Source organism: Hyperoodon ampullatus, assembly GCF_949752795.1.
Source record: "Hyperoodon ampullatus genome assembly, chromosome: 3".
Lineage (NCBI taxonomy): Eukaryota > Metazoa > Chordata > Mammalia > Artiodactyla > Ziphiidae > Hyperoodon > Hyperoodon ampullatus.
The window spans coordinates 111,289,041-111,308,055 of NC_136916.1; the positions used below are offsets into that span (position 1 = coordinate 111,289,041).

General features: G+C 35.9%; 1 protein-coding gene across 2 annotated transcripts in view; it reads left to right on the forward strand.

The window, feature by feature from the left end:
* Positions 1 to 18,478: 18,478 nt before the first annotated feature.
* The window catches only part of PRKD1 (protein kinase D1), a gene marked incomplete at both ends in the record, with an annotated part of 167,343 nt that continues 166,806 nt past the window's right edge, over positions 18,479 to 19,015 (forward strand). Inside the window, one exon of one of the 2 annotated variants that reach the window (XM_079698833.1) lies at positions 18,479 to 18,611. In XM_079698833.1, coding sequence (XP_079554959.1) covers positions 18,497 to 18,611 — 115 coding nt within the window. The remainder of the gene's footprint in view (positions 18,612 to 19,015) is intronic. The other variant, XM_079698832.1, reaches the window with a different exon arrangement.

Sequence of the window (19,015 nt, forward strand, 5' to 3'; positions counted from 1 at the left end):
AATGAACATTTTGGTACATGTCTCTTTTTTTTTTTTTTTTTTTTTTTTTGTGGTATGCGGGCCTCTCACTGTTGTGGCCTCTCCCGTTGCGGAGCACAGGCTCCGGACGCGCAGGCTCAGCAGCCATGGCTCACGGGCCCAGCCGCTCCGCGGCACATGGGATCCTCCCAGACCGGGGCACGAACCCGTATCCCCTGCATCGGCAGGCGGACTCTCAACCACTGCGCCACCAGGGAGGCCCACATGTCTCTTTTTGAATTATGGTTTTCTCAGGGTATATGCCTAGCAGTGGGATTGCTGGGTCATATGGTAGTTCTATTTTTAGTTTTTTAAGGAACCTCCATACTGTTCTCCATAGTGGCTGTACCAATTCACATTCCCACCAGCAGTGCAAGAGTGTTCCCTTTTCTCCACACCCTCTCCAGCATTTATTGTTTCTAGATTTCTTGGTGATGGCCATTTTGACTGGTGTGAGATGATATCTCATTGTAGTTTTGATTTGCATTTCTCTAATGATTAATGATGTTGAGCATTCTTTCATGTGTTTGTTGGCAGTCTGTATATCTTCTTTGGAGAAATGCCTATTTAAGTCTTCTGCCCATTTTTGGATTGGGTTGTTTGTTTTTTTGCTATTGAGCTGCATGAGCTGTTTATAAATTTTGGAGATTAATCCTTTGTCAGTTGCTTCATTTGCAAATATTTTCTCCCATTCTGAGGTTTGTCTTTTGGTCTTGTTTATGGTTTCCTTTGCTGTGCAAAAGCTTTGAAGTTTCATTAGTTCCCATTTGTTTATCTTTGTTTTTATTTCCATTTCTCTAGGAGGTGGGTCAGAAAGGATCTTGCTGTGATTTATGTCATAGAGTGTTCTGCCTATGTTTTCCTCTAAGAGTTTGATAGTTTCTGGCCTTACATTTAGGTCTTTAATCCATTTTGAGCTTATTTTTGTGTATGGTGTTAGGGAATGATCTAATCTCATACTTTTACATGTCCCTATCCAGTTTTCCCAGCACCACTTATTGAAGAGGCTGTCCTTTCTCCACTGTACATTCCTGCCTCCTTTATCAAAGATAAGTTGACCATATGTGCGTGGGTGTATCTCTGGGCTTTCTATCCTGTTCCATTGATCTATCTTTCTGTTTTTATGCCAGTACCACACTGTCTTGATTACTGTAGCTTTGTAGTATAGTCTGAAGTCAGGGAGCCTGATTCCTCCAGCTCCGTTTTTCGTTCTCAAGATTGCTTTGGCTATTCGGGGTCTTTTGTTTTTCCAAACAAATTTTGAAATTTTTTGTTCTAGTTCTGTGAAAAATGCCAGTGGTAGTTTGATAGGGATTGCATTGAATCTGTAGATTGCTTTGGGTAGTAGAGTCATTTTCACAATATTGATTCTTCCAATCCAGGAGCATGGTATATCTCTCCATCTATTTGTATCATCTTTAATTTCTTTCATCAGTGTCTTATAATTTTCTGCATACAGGTCTTTTGTCTCCTTAGGTAGGTTTATTCTTAGATATTTTATTCTTTTTGTTGCAATGGTAAATGGGAGTGTTTTCTTGATTTCATTTTCAGATTTTTCATCATTAGTGTACAGGAATGCCAGAGATTTCTGTGCATTAATTTTGTATCCTGCTACTTTACCAAATTCATTGATTAGCTCTAGTAGTTTTCTGGTAGCATCTTTAGGATTCTCTATGTATAGTATCATGTCATCTGCAAACAGTGACAGCTTTACTTCTTCTTTTCCAATTTGGATTCCTTTTATTTCCTTTTCTTCTCTGATTGCTGTGGCTAGAACTTCCAAAACTAGGTTGAATAAGAGTGGTGAGAGTGGGCAGCCTTGTCTTGTTCCTGATCTTAGTGGAAATGCTTTCAGTTTTTCACCATTGAGAACAATGTTGGCTGTGGGTTTGTCATATATGGCCTTTATTATGTTGAGGAAAGTTCCCTCTATGCCTACTTTCTGCAGGGTTTTTATCATAAATGGGTGTTGAATTTTGTCAAAAGCTTTCTCTGCATCTATTGAGATGATCATATGGTTTTTCTCCTTCAACTTGTTAATATGGTGTATCACATTGATTGATTTGCGTATATTGAAGAATCCTTGCATTCCTGGAATAAACCCCACTTGATCATGGTGTATGATCCTTTTAATGTGCTGTTGGATTCTGTTTGCTAGTATTTTGTTGAGGATTTTTGCATCTATGTTCATCAGTGATATTGGCCTGTAGTTTTCTTTCTTTGTGACATCCTTGCCTGGTTTTGGTATCAAGGTGATGGTGGCCTCGTAGAATGAGTTTGGGAGTGCTCCTCCCTCTGCTATATTTTAGAAGAATTTGAGAAAGGTAGGTGTTAGCTCTTCTCTAAATGTTTGATAGAATTCGCCTGTGAAGCCATCTGGTCCTGGGCTTTTGTCTGTTGGAAGATTTTTAATCACAGTTTCAATTTCAGTGCTTGTGATTGGTCTATTCGTATTTTCTATTTCTTCCTGATTCAGTCTTGGCAGGTTGTGCATTTCTAAGAATTTGTCCATTTCTTCCAGGTTGTCCATTTTATTGGCATAGAGTTGCTTGTAGTAATCTCTCATGATCTTTTGTATTTCTGCAGTGTCAGTTGTTACTTCTCCTTTTTCATTTCTAATTCTATTGATTTGAGTCTTCTCCCTTCTTTTCTTGATGAGTCTGGCTAATGGTTTGTCAATTTTGTTTATCTTCTCAAAGAACCAGCTTTTAGTTTGGTTGATCTTTGCTATCGTTTCCTTCATTTCTTTTTCATTTATTTCTGATCTGATCTTTATGATTTCTTTCCTTCTGCTAACTTTGGGGGTTTTTTGTTCTTCTTTCTCTAATTGCTTTAGGTGCAGGGTCAGGTTGTTTACTCGAGGTGTTTCCTGTTTCTTAAGGTGGGATTGTATTGCTATAAACTTCCCCCTTAGAACTGCTTTTGCTGCATCCCATAGGTTTTGGGTCGTCGTGTCTCCATTGTCATTTGTTTCTAGGTATTTTTTAATTTCCTCTTTGATTTCTTCAGTGATCACTTCGTTATTGAGTAGTGTATTGTTTAGCCTCCATGTGTTTGTATTCAGCTTTTTAATTTCATTTGGAAAGCCAGTGTCTATACTCATTCCTTTTTCCTCTAAGGCATATCATTCAGATAGCTTTGGTAAGAAAAGTATTTTACCTCCAAACTCTTAGGAAATGTCTATTTCTGTATTTATGACCTGGGGTTCTGTATTTATGATCCAGGAAGTTCTCCTGTCTTCCGCACCTATCTCCAGTGTTGTTATAATCCCTGATTTTTACACATACTTAGATCTATCGCATTATTCTTTTTAATGAAAATTACCTAGAATAAAATTAATTTAGTAAAATTAAACATTTTAGAACATGACAGTAAACAGTTAAAAAGGAGATGGTTTACTTATTTATTTAGTTATTTTACTGAAGATTGATTTTTTTTAAACTGACTTTCATAAATTGGCAAACTGTTTATGGAGTCCTATAATTATTTGAAGTTAGTGCCATCTTTAAGGATTACATATGTACTTTGTTGCAAATGTGTGCTATTAAATTAGCATTTCCTAGTCATTGGCCTATGTATGTTTAATGTTAAAATTTAGTTTTAATATAATGGAAAATTATACTTCCTGCATCTGAAATACAAACCCAAATTGTGTACACTAATAGAGTTAGCCTTTCTTTATCATCATCAATGAAGATGGTAGTCAGATGTACAAACTTAACAAATAAGAGTACATTTTATTTTTCAATTTTATTTTAGATAATTTGATGGAAATCTTTTCAAATGTATTATTCAGTACTATGTATATGTTTCTTTTTATCTAAAAGATCATTAATTCTGTAAATATTAATTGCAGTTCCATGTAATGCAATACTCCTTTGAGGGTGGGATGCATAAGGCTAACAGCCCCTTGTCTTAATGACCTCAACCAGTTTTTCTGCTGCTGTAAGCTGCCATTCTGCTGTCAGCCATCCTTCAATGAGCTACTTCACTGTCACTACCCTTTTAATGACTTGTCTGTCTAGTAAGAACTGGAGATTGCCAGGGAATAGCTGCTACTAAGCTCATTAAGCCATTTACCTTGGTTTGTTCGGAATCCAAAATCTGGAGGCCTGGGTCTGTACTTTCTGGCCAAGAAAAGTACTCAGAATTTGCAATTCTGAATCACTGTGTGCTGGACATTTGGCTACTCTTCCTGTATTTTCTTTCTACGAGAAGCAGAACTGAGAGGAAAGATCAAGGAGTATGTTTTAAGAGACATAAGCCACTCACCTTGTTCTGACCTTACTAGCATTGCCACCTTGGCAATATGTTCTGGGCATCAGTCTACTTATCTCTAAATGACAACATACATAATCCAGAAGTTTTTCTTTTCCAAAGTTAATGATTCTTAATTTTTGGTAAAGCCTTTTTAGTTGCTGTCACAGTCTTCGTTTTATCCAGTACATGCATCAATTATCGTTAGTTCATTAATGAGCAAACATGTAACCTTATTATGCAATGTAAAAAATCTACAGTATGCTATAATGACAGTTTTATTCAGAGTGAGACAAAGAGTGTGAAGTACATTTTTTTCCATTTTCAAGCTGCACATCCACACACCTAATTACTGTTGTGTGAATAATTTCAGAGTGCCTACTAAGACTTCTAATAGCTATCACTGACTAGTAATCTGTCAAGCTATAATGCAGGATAATATGTTTTTACACAACAATGGTGAGGCTCTCATTAATTATTACCACCTATAATTGCTTGATATGAACCTTTATTCTAAAACTTAAAAATTATATACAACAAAATAATGATTTAAAATACTTCTAGGAAGTCTATACTCAGACGTTGCAGCATTAGAGTTAATGATGTATTAAGTCATTTCTTATTGCTTTTGTCTTTTTAATAGGTGACATATTATTCAAATTGAAATAGAATAAAAGTCTCTGCCAACAATTAAGCATCACACTTAGTCACATCTGCTGCCTTAAAGATAAGCATATAATTTATTAGACAGACTTCTTTAGCAATATCTGATACAGAACATCAATATATGCCCAAGGAAGAAGAATTTATAGTCTAGCTTTATTCTCCAACGGTATTGCAAGTTCAGGTTTTATGCATGTTCTATGTCTTGTAGTATAACTGACTTTCAGATCTCATAATCAAAATCTACCGTTTCACCTTTAAACTTTAATTCCAGAAGATTTCAAGCAGACCTCTCTTTGATAAAGTATATTCTTTCTTTTCTCAGATATCTTATTCCTTTTACTTTTTTACTGTAAAACATATACAGGGCAAGGCTAAGGTCCAAATTTTAAAATTATGAATGAAAATGATTGTTTAAACAATGGGATTTTGAATTTAATGGAAAGGAGAAGGGCTAAAAAAAAAGGAGGTCTAAGCAGAAGAAAATCCGTGTGTCAGATTCTAGATTTGCCTGTAGGAAAGCAAGAGTGGAATAAATTAAGGTTCTGTCTTGAATGAGAAAAGGAAGTTTTTGGCGGTGGAGTGGAGAAAGGAGGACTAACTAGAGTGACTTGTTTCTAGGTTTGGACCTTGAAGATTTCTGAAATTGATAGACCCCTGGTGTTAGGCATACCTTTTCAAAGGCAGCATTGGGTTTGTGGAATGGAGAGTCATATGATTGCAGGTGCTCATGTGAGAGAAGGAACGAGAAAGGAAGCAAGGCAAGGATTGTGATTGTTTGCCAGGGTGATCTGCATTTGGACAGTACGCCCATGGCCCAGAAAATAGCAAAGTCAAATGGAGAATGATGCTCTGCAGTGGACAACAGTGCTGTTTTTCATGGCTGGGAAATGTATAATGAATCTTCTTAAAGTCAACACTGTAATTATCATTTAGTCTTTATTTCAGAAACTGAAATTTTTCATAGGCTTTTAAAAACTATTTCATGAAAATAGGTATTGCAGATTTATTTATATGAATCACATCTTTCAGACTGAGAGATGAATGATTCAACCAGGGATGTCTAGGAAAATAGATTGCCACTAGGAAAGATAGTAAAGTGCTACCTTTAATAGTAGTTCTTAGTTACTTTGACTCAGTGCTATTCATTTTCTGCCTAGCTTGGGTGGCATTGGGTGGAGGAGGGAGGGAGGGGAAGAAAAAAGAAAGGTCTAAAAATTTTTTTCTGGTTTCTGTTTCCTAAGATTACATTCAGACACTAGTCACATAGCTATGTGGTCATAGTGTGGAATTCTTTTCAAGTGCCTCCTTCTGAGGATATGAAATCACCAAATAAAAGATTCTGTGCCCAAATTTGAACACATTTCAGAACTATGCCTGCAAATAATAGATTATTCACTTTTTCTTTTATGCTTTCGTTGACACTTTATAACTTGTGTTTCTAAGTGAAAATCTAGTGTTCATGCTTTTAGTGGGCTTGAGCCATCCCATGATTTTGCCATTATAGCTGTAGTGCTATGTACATGACACTCACCCAATGGTTTTTCACTGTGTTGTTTTTTCATTTACTTAATTTTTTATGCACTTAAATTTTCAATCTGTTATTAGATGCTTTTTTAAAAAAGGGGATAGGTTTAATTTCCTAGGCAAAGTTAATAATACAAGTTGATGACTCGTGTCTTAGTTCTCGCCCATGAGACCCCTTGGAAGGATCCAACTGATCTTAAGGATCTACTGCTTTCAGAACCATCTTTTTTTTTTTTCCCCCAGTACGCGGGCCTCTCACTGTTGTGGCGTCTCCCATTGCAGAGCACAGGCTCCGAATGCGCAGGCTCAGCGGCCATGGCTCACGGGCCCAGCCGCTCCGTGGCATGTGGGATCTTCCCAGACCGGGGCATGAACCCGTGTCCCCTGCATCGGCAGGCAGACTCTCAACCACTGCGCCACCAGGGAAGCCCCAGAACCATCTTTAAGTGCCTGCCCTTTCCTGCTTTTTACAGCTCAATGGCTGCATCACTCAGGTGCAACTCCTCCAAGGGAATCCAGAGACATTTTCACCCAGTGGTTTAGGAATTCTCATTAAAATAGTTGCTTACAAGGTGTCCATGTTGTCCTGTACTCCAGGAACAAAACTTAGGGAGGATTTTGGTCAAGCTAGGACGCGGTAGCACCTTTTTAATTTCTTTGCTCATTAAGGATGACCAGTCACTACTTGTAAACAGGAGAGTCCTTGGAAAATGACTTGGGAATCATCTTTGATGAGAAGAGTGTGGTATTCAACTGCCTGATGTGTTCTCTTATTGAGCAGAAAAACTTAATTTCAGGACTTTCATCACCTTTTAGCAAAAGTAAACTGCAGTGTATTTTCATTTCCTAATCAGGCCATTTCTCTCTTTTTCTGCTTGACTGAGTTATGGCTTAATTTATTTCTGATATTGCTTGTTCCTCGCCCTTTGTGATTGGCCTCAACTGTGGAAGAGCACCCTTTGTTCCTTAGAGTTCCCTTTGGCCAGGTCGCATTTCAGCTACTCATTGAAACATATATTTATTCTACTCTGGAGCACATTGTCTGGCCAGCCAAGAATTTATAGTGAAATGTAACAGTAAATTGTGCTCTGTGGTCAAAAAATGCCAAATGATACACACAGCAGTACAGAGATTTCCAGCATAGGGTAGAATTAAAGAGCTAAGGACCAGTGCCAGAATTGTTGGCCGTATTTTCACAGTGGCCAGGTTTGTTAGAGTCGAACTTGGAGAGAGCTTGAAATCACTTATCTCAGATGTTTGGGCTCACAACCACAAAGCCTCTGAGAAACACAGAACTGATCTTGTAATAAGCTCCAGCTGAGTTTACAAGCCTCCGAGCCTTTCTGAAAGCCTGTTTAGTTTAATGAGGGTTTTCAGATTTCAAAGCTCACACACCTTCATGTAAAAACAGATGATTATGACCAAATTAGGAAATGTTGTTCCATGAGTGTTTTCCCCAATATGTTCTCTTCTCAGTTGTCAGGCATTGTTCCTTTACACTTTTCACCTTCCAGGCATCATTTTTAAATATAATTTTTGAAAGTCTTATTGTATATAGTTTCCATTCAAGCAGAATGTTACATTACATAAAATAAAAGGTTTTCTCTTAACAGGAAAAGACAAATATGCATATATTTTATTCTGGTCAATAAAAAAAAGGTACAATCTTAAAAAAAATCGAACCCTTAACTTCTGCTGCCATGACAGCTGTCCCGAGAGGCTACATCTCCATGTTCACCCCTGTGCTCTGCTTCACAAGGCTCTACAACCTGTTTCTGAATGTCTTGTTAATGAAGAGAGAAAAGCCATGTCTCTGACCCAGTAGGAGGGAATGTGGGAGAGTGGCTATCCACACCTCAGTCATTTATATATTGGACAAACAACCTTCAAGAACATTTATAACACTAACTTCATTTTTTTCAATTTAACCTTTTAAAATAATAGCTTTAATGTGTGGTATATATTGGTATTATTCTAGTTATTCTGATTTTTCCAAATGTTTTCTGAGTCACCCTTAGAAAGAAGCATAATTGGGATGTGAGGCATTCAAGCCTTACTTGAATACCAAATCTTTGATTACATTATACCCATGGTCTTACAAAGAAGCACGACACAGAGTGTGATGTCCACATGTCAGCAATACAGGACCACAAGGGAATGGTATATACAGATGTCCAAGGGGCATGTGCATAAAGGCCAGGTTGCACTGAAATTGTGATGAGCCAGCAGAATCCTTGTCTCCTAAGCCCCTCTTCAGTATTCCCACCTATTCTTCCACCACACAGGTTCACTGACAAGGTATTTGTTAGACGATGCGGTAAAGTTTAGCTCTTCTTTGGGGAAATAATTGCTGTTTCATCTCTTCCTTTCCAGCTGTTACTTTCTATTCACTCCAGCTCAAGTACTGAATCTCTTGAATTTTCTCTTCTCTCTTGAGTCAGAATCAGCTACCCATGGTTTTTGAAAGAATATGATAAGAGGAACTGTGCATTAATTAGTGTATTATATTTTGAAGAACATTTGTATTCCACTCAGGGACAATCCTTTAACAGTTAAAGTTTAACTCAGAATAGGTCAAACTATGCTTTGAGAGTTATATGATAATTATTAATTTTTAATTCTTATTTCATTAAATATACTTTGCATTTATTTCAATGTAATATTAAAAATGTACTCTTACTAACTAGGGCTGTTTTATTTTTCTTTAATTTACTTTTCTTGCAAATGCTATTTGCATAGAATTAAGTAGTCAAAAGTTTGGGTAGAAAAGATTGGTATTCTATATTTAAAAAGCACATGAGACTTTGGCTTTCATTCACAAAGAATATCTGGTATGGGACATGATTACCTGCCCGAAACAAATAGAAAATAATACAAAATACATAAAATGCCTGTTACAGACCCTGGCCAACAGGCAATGCAGGGTGACCCCTGAGAAAAGGAAACAAACAAGGTAGGTATTACAGTCATCTGAGGTTTAGTGCAGGGAGAGAGAACCCAAGAATAACATAGTTCTGTGGCTGCATAGAGGAGACAGGTAATAGAGCTCAAGGTGCCCAAGTCAACAGAATTTTTAGGGGAAGAATACTGGAAAGGTAGGACCTATACAAAGGAAGAGCTCCAGAAATCTGGTTAAGGGTCCACTTGAATATTAGACTGAATACGAGTCCATAGGGTAAAAATCTACAAGGTAGAATAAAGAGCAACTGTTGAGAAGCTATGAAATGAAAACTTTTCAGAGCCCATATAGGGCTGAGAGATGGTCGAGTTCCTACCAGATAAATAGAAGAGATTTCACTGAACATTTGAAGTGTTCTATAGAGATAAAGAGTCATGCATTAGCAGTGGGACTAAATTATCCCTAGAACAACTATTATTCTAGAGCTGCCATAACAAAGCTTAAAAGTAAGCCTTGAAAAGATAAAGCCAGTCTGCAAGTACCTTAATGTTTTGCCAAAACAAATATAAGTGTTCTTTAAAGGAAGACAACAACGTACAACTGCTCACATTAATTCATAAAATCTGGCATCTAATTTAAAAAACACAGGTATAAAAAAGCAGGAAAATGTGACCCATAACCAGGATTAAAAGAGCTAATGGAAACAGTTCAGAAATGGTAGAGGTGATGGACTTAGCAGAAAAGAACTTTCATGGTTACATGAAAATATGAGGTGAAAGACTTGTACACTAAAAGATCTCTGAAAGAAATTTAAGCAAAGTCAAATAAATAGAAAACATCACATGATCATGTATTGGAAGAATTAATATTGTTAGAATGTCCATACTACCCCAAGCAACCTACAGATTCAATGCAATCCCTATCAAAATCCCAAGGCATTTTTTACAGAAGTAGAAAAAACAATCCTAAAATTCATATGGAATCACAAAGGACCCCCAAATAGCCCAAACAATTATGAGCAAGAAAAATAAAGCTGGAGGCATGACACTTCCTGATTTCAAAATATATTATAGTAATCAAACAGTATGACATAAAAACATATATATAGACCAATGGCCAGACTAATCAAGCAAAAAAGAGGACACAAATTACAAATATAAGAAAATAATAGATATCACTACAGACATTAAAGGGTGACAAAGGAATAATATGAAAAAACTTTTTGCCTGTAAATTCAGCAACTTGGATGAAATGAATTGGTTCCTTGAAAGATTCAAAATGCCAAAGCTCACTTAAAGGAAATTGAAATCTAAGTAGTGATATATCTATTAAGAAAATTGAATATACAATTTTAATCCTTCCAAAAAAAATAATTCCAGGCTCAGATGGCTTTGCTGGAGAATTCTACCAAACATTTAAGGAAGAATTTATACCAGTTTTATACAGATCTTCCAGAATATGCAAAAAATGAACCTCAATCCATATTTCTTACTTTGTTAAAAAATTACCTCAGAGTGGATCATAGACCCAAATGTAAAACCCCAAACAATAAAATTTGCAGAATAAAACATAAGAAAAAATCTGTTACCTTAGGTTATACAAATATTTATTAAATATTAAACCAAAACCATGACCCATGAAGAAATTTTGATAAATTGGGTTTCATAGAAATTAAAAACTTAAGAAAATAATGTTAAGGGCATGAAAAGACAAGCCACAAAATGGAAGAAAATATCTGTGAAACACGTATTTGATGAACAGCTTTTATCTAGAATATATAAAGACCTATCAGAACTCCACAATAAGAAAATAACTCAACTTTTAAAATGGGCAAATGAATTGAGCAGATGTGTCTGTGTGTGTTAAATAAGTACAAGAAATGATGCTCAATATCATTAGTCACTAGGGAAAAGTAAATTAAGACTATGAGATACCATTATACACCTATTAGAATGTCTAAAATTTAACAACCCAACATTGCCAAGTGCTGTCAAAGATTCAGAGCAACAGGAACTCTCATGCGTTGCTGGTGAAAATGCAAAATTGTATAGCCACTTTGAAAACAGTTTGGCAGTTTCTTATGAAGTTATCCAGATACTTCCATATGCCCCAGAAAAATAAAAACTTACTATGTTCAGGCAAAAACCTCTAAGTGAACATTTATAGCACCTTTATTTGTAATAGTCAAAAACTGGAACTAACTTAAATGCCCCTCCACTGACTGAGGAATAGATACTTACACTGTGGTTCATCCATACACACAATGGAACAATCCTCAGCAGTGAAAAGGGGTAGATTAATGATATATGCAACAGCATGGACAAATATCAGCTTCACTGCACTAAGTAAAGTCAGATTCAAAATTATGTATGTACTGTATGATACCATTTATATCACATTCTTGAAAAGACCAAACTATAGGGACTGGAACTGTTCTATATCTTGGCTGTGATGTGCATACTACATATATGGCATTTGGTTATGGTATACATCTTTCAGAACTTTCAGAACTGCACACTAAAAAGGGCAAATTTTACTGTATGTTTATTATACTTTAATCAGTCATTTATAATAGCATAAAAATATAAAAACTTAGAGATAAATCTAGCAAATATATCTAAGACATGTACACTGAAAACTACAAAACATTTTTGAGAGCAATTTAAAGGAAACTAATAAATAGGGCGATATGCCATCTTGTTCATAACAAAATAGAAGTCTCCACATTGTTAAAATATAGATCTATCCAAGATGATCTATGTTTCAATGTAGTATCATTGAAAAATCACAGCAGATTTATTCTGTAGAAATTGACAAAGTGATTCTAAAATGTGTATGGAAATTCAGAAGACCTATAATATCCAAAGCAATCTTGAAAAGGAAAAAGATGAAGAGCTTACACTAACTGAATTCAGGCTTAGTATAAAGCTCCAGTAATAAGTATAATGTGTTATTGATGTAAGGATAGTTATATACTCAAACATACACTTATATGCCCCAGAAATTCTTTTCCTAGATATTTACTCATAAGAAATGAAAAACATATACCCATCGAAACACTCGTACATAAATGTTCATAGCTTTATTATTTGTAATAGCCACAAATTGGGGGAAAAATACGAATGTCCATCTGTGGGTACACAGATAAGCAGTTATCCTAGATCCACATAATGAAATGGTAATAACATAATAAAAACAGGTGAATCTCAAATACCGTATGTGTAAATGAGTCTCAAAAACATAATGAGCAAAAGAAGCCAGCCAAAAAAAGGGTACATAGTGCATGTTGTATGATTTCATTTGTATGAAATTCTGTAGCTGGCTAACTAATCTTTGCTGACAAAATAAAACTGTGTTGAGTCAAGATTGTGGGTAGCGTCAACTGCAGGGGGTACAATAAAATTTGGGGGGTTGATGAAAATGTTTCATGGCTTGGTTGTGATTTTGGTTTCATGCGTGCTGGGGCAAGAGTCAAAACTCATAGACTTATATCCATTTTATTTATTGTAAATTACACATCAAATGAGGTTGATTTTTAAAATAGTACATGAACTATTTGTTGCTGTAGTTTAGAAAATAGTATTTTAGTTTTTCCCTTTCCTTGCACTCTAATAATATTATTGGAGAAATTACAAAAAAAAGGAACTATTATTTTTGTTTTAATTAGCGCAGTGGAAACAGTGACATCATTTCAGCTGTTGCATTTTATTTTACAGAAGCTAACTTTACTAAGTGATATGCAGAAGTGGTTTTAAGCCTGGTTGTCAACAAACTCTTAAGAGCAAGAGGATGTTCTGTATATACTTATTTTTAATTCACACAAAATGTCTTACATGATTGTAGCCCCTAGTTTTATTAATAAGAAAAATAAGGAAGAATGCATCATATATTGTATTTATCTTCAGAAGATCTCTTTTTTTTAAATTAGTTTCTGCTTTATAACAAAGTGAATCAGTCATACATATACATCTGTTCCCACATCCCTTCCCTCTTGCGTCTCCCTCCCTCCCACCCTCCCTATCCCACCCCTCCAGGCGGTCACAAAGCACCGAGCTGATCTCCCTGTGCTATGTGGCTGCTTCCCACTATCTATCTACCTTACGTTTGGTACTGTATATATGTCCATGCCTCTCTTTCGCTTTGTCACAGCTTACCCTTCCCCCTCCCCATATCCTCAAGTCCATTCTCAAGTAGGTCTGTGTCTTTATTCCCATTTTACCCCTAGGTTCTTCATGACATTTTTTTCTTAAATTCCATATATATGTGTTAGCATATGGTATTTGTCTTTCTCTTTCTGAGTTACTTCACTCTGTATGACAGACTCTAGGTCTATCCACCTCATTACAAATAGCTCAGTTTCGTTTCTTTTTATGGCTGAGTAATATTCCATTGTAGATATGTGCCACATCATCTTTATCCATTCATCCGATGATGGACACTAAGGTTGTTTCCATCTCCGGGCTACTGTGAATAGAGCTGCAATGAACATTTTGGTACATGTCTCTTTTTGAATTATGGTTTTCTCAGGGTATATGCCTAGCAGTGGGATTGCTGGGTCATATGGTAGTTCTATTTTTAGTTTTTTAAGGAACCTCCATACTGTTCTCCATAGTGGCTGTACCAATTCACATTCCCACCAGCAGTGCAAGAGTGTTCCCTTTTCTCCACACCCTCTCCAGCATTTATTGTTTCTAGATTTCTTGGTGATGGCCATTTTGACTGGTGTGAGATGATATCTCATTGTAGTTTTGATTTGCATTTCTCTAATGATTAATGATGTTGAGCATTCTTTCATGTGTTTGTTGGCAGTCTGTATATCTTCTTTGGAGAAATGCCTATTTAAGTCTTCTGCCCATTTTTGGATTGGGTTGTTTGTTTTTTTGCTATTGAGCTGCATGAGCTGTTTATAAATTTTGGAGATTAATCCTTTGTCAGTTGCTTCATTTGCAAATATTTTCTCCCATTCTGAGGTTTGTCTTTTGGTCTTGTTTATGGTTTCCTTTGCTGTGCAAAAGCTTTGAAGTTTCATTAGTTCCCATTTGTTTATCTTTGTTTTTATTTCCATTTCTCTAGGAGGTGGGTCAGAAAGGATCTTGCTGTGATTTATGTCATAGAGTGTTCTGCCTATGTTTTCCTCTAAGAGTTTGATAGTTTCTGGCCTTACATTTAGGTCTTTAATCCATTTTGAGCTTATTTTTGTGTATGGTGTTAGGGAATGATCTAATCTCATACTTTTACATGTCCCTGTCCAGTTTTCCCAACACCACTTATTGAAGAGGCTGTCCTTTCTCCACTGTACATTCCTGCCTCCTTTATCAAAGATAAGTTGACCATATGTGTGTGGGTTTATCTCTGGGCTTTCTATCCTGTTCCATTGATCTATCTTTCTGTTTTTGTGCCAGTGCCACACTGTCTTGATTACTGTAGCTTTGTAGTATAGTCTGAAGTCAGGGAGCCTGATTCCTCCAGCTCCGTTTTTCGTTCTCAAGATTGCTTTGGCTATTCGGGGTCTTTTGTTTTTCCAAACAAATTTTGAAATTTTTTGTTCTAGTTCTGTGAAAAATGCCAGTGGTAGTTTGATAGGGATTGCATTGAATCTGTAGATTGCTTTGGGTAGTAGAGTCATTTTCACAATATTGATTCTTCCAATCCAGGAGCATGGTATATCTCTCCATCTATTTGTATCATCTTTAATTTCTTTCATCAGTGTCTTATAATTTTCTGCATACAGGTCTTTTGTCTCCTTAGGTAGGTTTATTCCTAGATATTTTATTCTTTTTGTTTCAATTGTAAATGGGAGTGTTTTCTTGATTTCACTTTCATATTTTTCATCTTTAGTGTACAGGAATGCCAGAGATTTCTGTGCATTAATTTTGTATCCTGCTACTTTACCAAATTCATTGATTAGCTCTAGTAGTTTTCTGGTAGCATCTTTAGGATTCTCTATGTATAGTATCATGTCATCTGCAAACAGTGACAGCTTTACTTCTTCTTTTCCAATTTGGATTCCTTTTATTTCCTTTTCTTCTCTGATTGCTGTGGCTAAAACTTCCAAAACTATGTTGAATAAGAGTGGTGAGAGTGGGCAGCCTTGTCTTGTTCCTGATCTTAGTGGAAACGCTTTCAGTTTTTCACCATTGAGGACGATGTTGGCTGTGGGTTTGTCATATATGGCCTTTATTATGTTGAGGAAAGTTCCCTCTATGCCTACTTTCTGCAGGGTTTTTATCATAAATGGGTGTTGAATTTTGTCAAAAGCTTTCTCTGCATCTATTGAGATGATCATTTGGTTTTTCTTCTTCTATTTGTTAATATTGTGTATCACATTGATTGATTTGCGTATATTGAAGAATCCTTGCATTCCTGTAATAAACCCCACTTGATCATGGTGTATGATCCTTTTAATGTGCTATTGGATTCTGTTTGCTAGTATTTTGTTGAGGATTTTTGCATCTATGTTCATCAGTGATATTGGCCTGTAGTTTTCTTTCTTTGTGACATCCTTGCCTGGTTTTGGTATCAAGGTGATGGTGGCCTCGTAGAATGAGTTTGGGAGTGCTCCTCCCTCTGCTATATTTTAGAAGAATTTGAGAAAGGTAGGTGTTAGCTCTTCTCTAAATGTTTGATAGAATTCGCCTGTGAAGCCATCTGGTCCTGGGCTTTTGTCTGTTGGAAGATTTTTAATCACAGTTTCAATTTCAGTGCTTGTGATTGGTCTATTCGTATTTTCTATTTCTTCCTGATTCAGTCTTGGCAGGTTGTGCATTTCTAAGAATTTGTCCATTTCTTCCAGGTTGTCCATTTTATTGGCATAGAGTTGCTTGTAGTAATCTCTCATGATCTTTTGTATTTCTGCAGTGTCAGTTGTTACTTCTCCTTTTTCATTTCTAATTCTATTGATTTGAGTCTTCTCCCTTCTTTTCTTGATGAGTCTAGCTAATGGTTTGTCAATTTTGTTTATCTTCTCAAAGAACCAGCTTTTAGTTTGGTTGATCTTTGCTATCGTTTCCTTCATTTCTTTTTCATTTATTTCTGATCTGATCTTTATGATTTCTTTCCTTCTGCTAACTTTGGGGGTTTTTTGTTCTTCTTTCTCTAATTGCTTTAGGTGCAGGGTCAGGTTGTTTACTCGAGGTGTTTCCTGTTTCTTAAGGTGGGATTGTATTGCTATAAACTTCCCCCTTAGAACTGCTTTTGCTGCGTCCCATAGGTTTTGGGTCGTCGTGTCTCCATTGTCATTTGTTTCTAGGTATTTTTTAATTTCCTCTTTGATTTCTTCAGTGATCACTTCGTTATTGAGTAGTGTATTGTTTAGCCTCCAGGTGTTTGTATTTTTTACAGATCTTTTCCTGTAAGTGATGTCTCATCTCATAGCATTGTGGTCGGAAAAGATACTTGATACAACTTCAATTTTCTTAAATTTACCAAGGCTTGATTTGTGACCCAAGATATGATCTATCCTGGAGAATGTTCCATGAGCACTTGAGAAAAATGTGTATTCTGTTGTTTTTGGATGGAATGTCCTATAAATATCAATTAAGTCCATCTTGTTTAATGTATCATTTAAAGCTTGTGTTTCCTTATTTATTTTCATTTTGGATGATCTGTCCATTGGTGAAAGTGGGGTGTTAAAGTCCCCTATTATGAGTGTGTTACTGTCGATTTCCCCTGTTATGGCTTTTAGTATTTGCCTTATGTATTGAGGTGCTCCTGTGTTGGGTGCATAAATATTTACAATTGTTATATCTTCTTCTTGGATTGATCCCTTGATCATTATGTAGTGTCCTTCTTTGTCTCTTCTAATAGTCTTTATTTTAAAGTCTATTTTGTCTGATATCAGAAGATCTCATATTCTGGACATTTCTTCATGACAGTAGCTCCTTAAAAGTCAACCTTTATTGACATACGTGTCAGAAATATCACATGTTTCAGGAACAAGACAATTTTCCCTCCTTGACTTATGACCTTTTTCCACACATGACAAATATCAATTTATAAAAGAAATAACAATTGCTAATTATGTGAAAATATTATATACAAGAAAAGAGCCCTTTTCACATGCCTATTGGCCTAGGTTGTTTGTTTTAATAAAAATATTCAATGCTAATACAGACGGATCTTTGCTTAAACTGTTCCTGAGATTGTGGTTTGTAATAAGTTTGAAGTTGGCTTTAAGATTCTTAAGGATGTTCCTACCCTTTGATCAAATAATTCTACTTTTAAAGCGGAATTCAACAACCAGGACTATGGTTTGAATTTTGAGTACTTTCTTGCATTAGAAGGAAGAGAGGAAATGAAAGGAATAATATTAATTGTTAATATTCAGATAGTTATTTTTAATATCAGAATTTTTTAGGGTTCCCATTGGAAAATATCATTCATTTAGCTTTCATTATATGCCTGCTATTGGGAGATAGTCTTGAGTAATATTTATCCCTGTGAGGAGAATATAAACTATGTATACTTAAAATGAATTGACTTCTAGCTATTGTACTTGTCTATTTAACCTAGATTGCATGAAAACTAAATGCAATGTATGGGCAGCCAAAAAAGGGAGAGTTGGGTTGTCTCCTCTGGTGCTTTCTTGAATCAAAAATCTAGATAACACCTCTGCCCACACACAGAACATGTTTAGATTTATTGAGTCATCTCTTATTTTTGAATATGCCAAAATGGACTGACCTTTTTTTTTTTTTGCAAATAAATTGCAACAATATTTGTAATGGAATTGTAACAAACTAACTCCCATTTTAATGTAATTGAATTGCTATAAATCATGTGAAAATGCACAGTTCTTACCACCTGTTGTATTTCTTAACTGCCTTACTGCAGGACTTTCTTTGAATCTTATCTCAGATTCTCTTGTTTTCTTGCTCTCTAATTAGAAGATCATTTTGTCATTATTGCCCTTATGATATGTGATTTCTTTCCTCCTGCTTTGGAGTCATGTCAATATCAATTTGGCCATTCATTTTTATTTTTTGATATTCTAGATATTTTGAACTTTTCTAATTAGCTTGTGTTGGTGCCCTGACATTTGCTTATTTGGTTTTGATTAAATTTAGGAAGATTTTGACATTTAACCTGTTGTGGTATTTGTATTTACAGTTCCCTGAATGTGGTTTCTATGGAATGTACGATAAGATCCTGCTTTTCCGCCACGACCCTACCTCTGAAAACATCCTTCAGCTGGTGAAAACGGCTAGCGATATCCAGGAAGGCGATCTTATTGAAGTTGTCTTGTCAGGTAGTATACTTTTTCCCTCTATCCATAGATAAATAATTTGTATCTGGAGAATTCTTGGCCATACGTTTTTAAGGCGCATAGAAAATGTACATCAAACCTGGCCCCATGAAGAAATTTTAGGGCTCTGTCTATATGAACTTTCAAAATTATTTTGAAAAAAGCCAAAGTTTTCCCTTGAATTGGCTGTTTCCCTAGCCAGTCCTGTCCCAGTCACTTCTCCCAACTTCACTCTCTCCCTAGGCTTCCAACAACACACATGAATACCTTCATTCATTACCTTAGATCATTTGGAAGAGCAGTAAAAGCCAACAAAAACAAACTCACCAATAGTGAAGCTAAGACAGATGTCAGGGCCCCAAATGTACCGAGTGTCTGGAAGCCAAGGGCTAGGGAACAATTGCTTT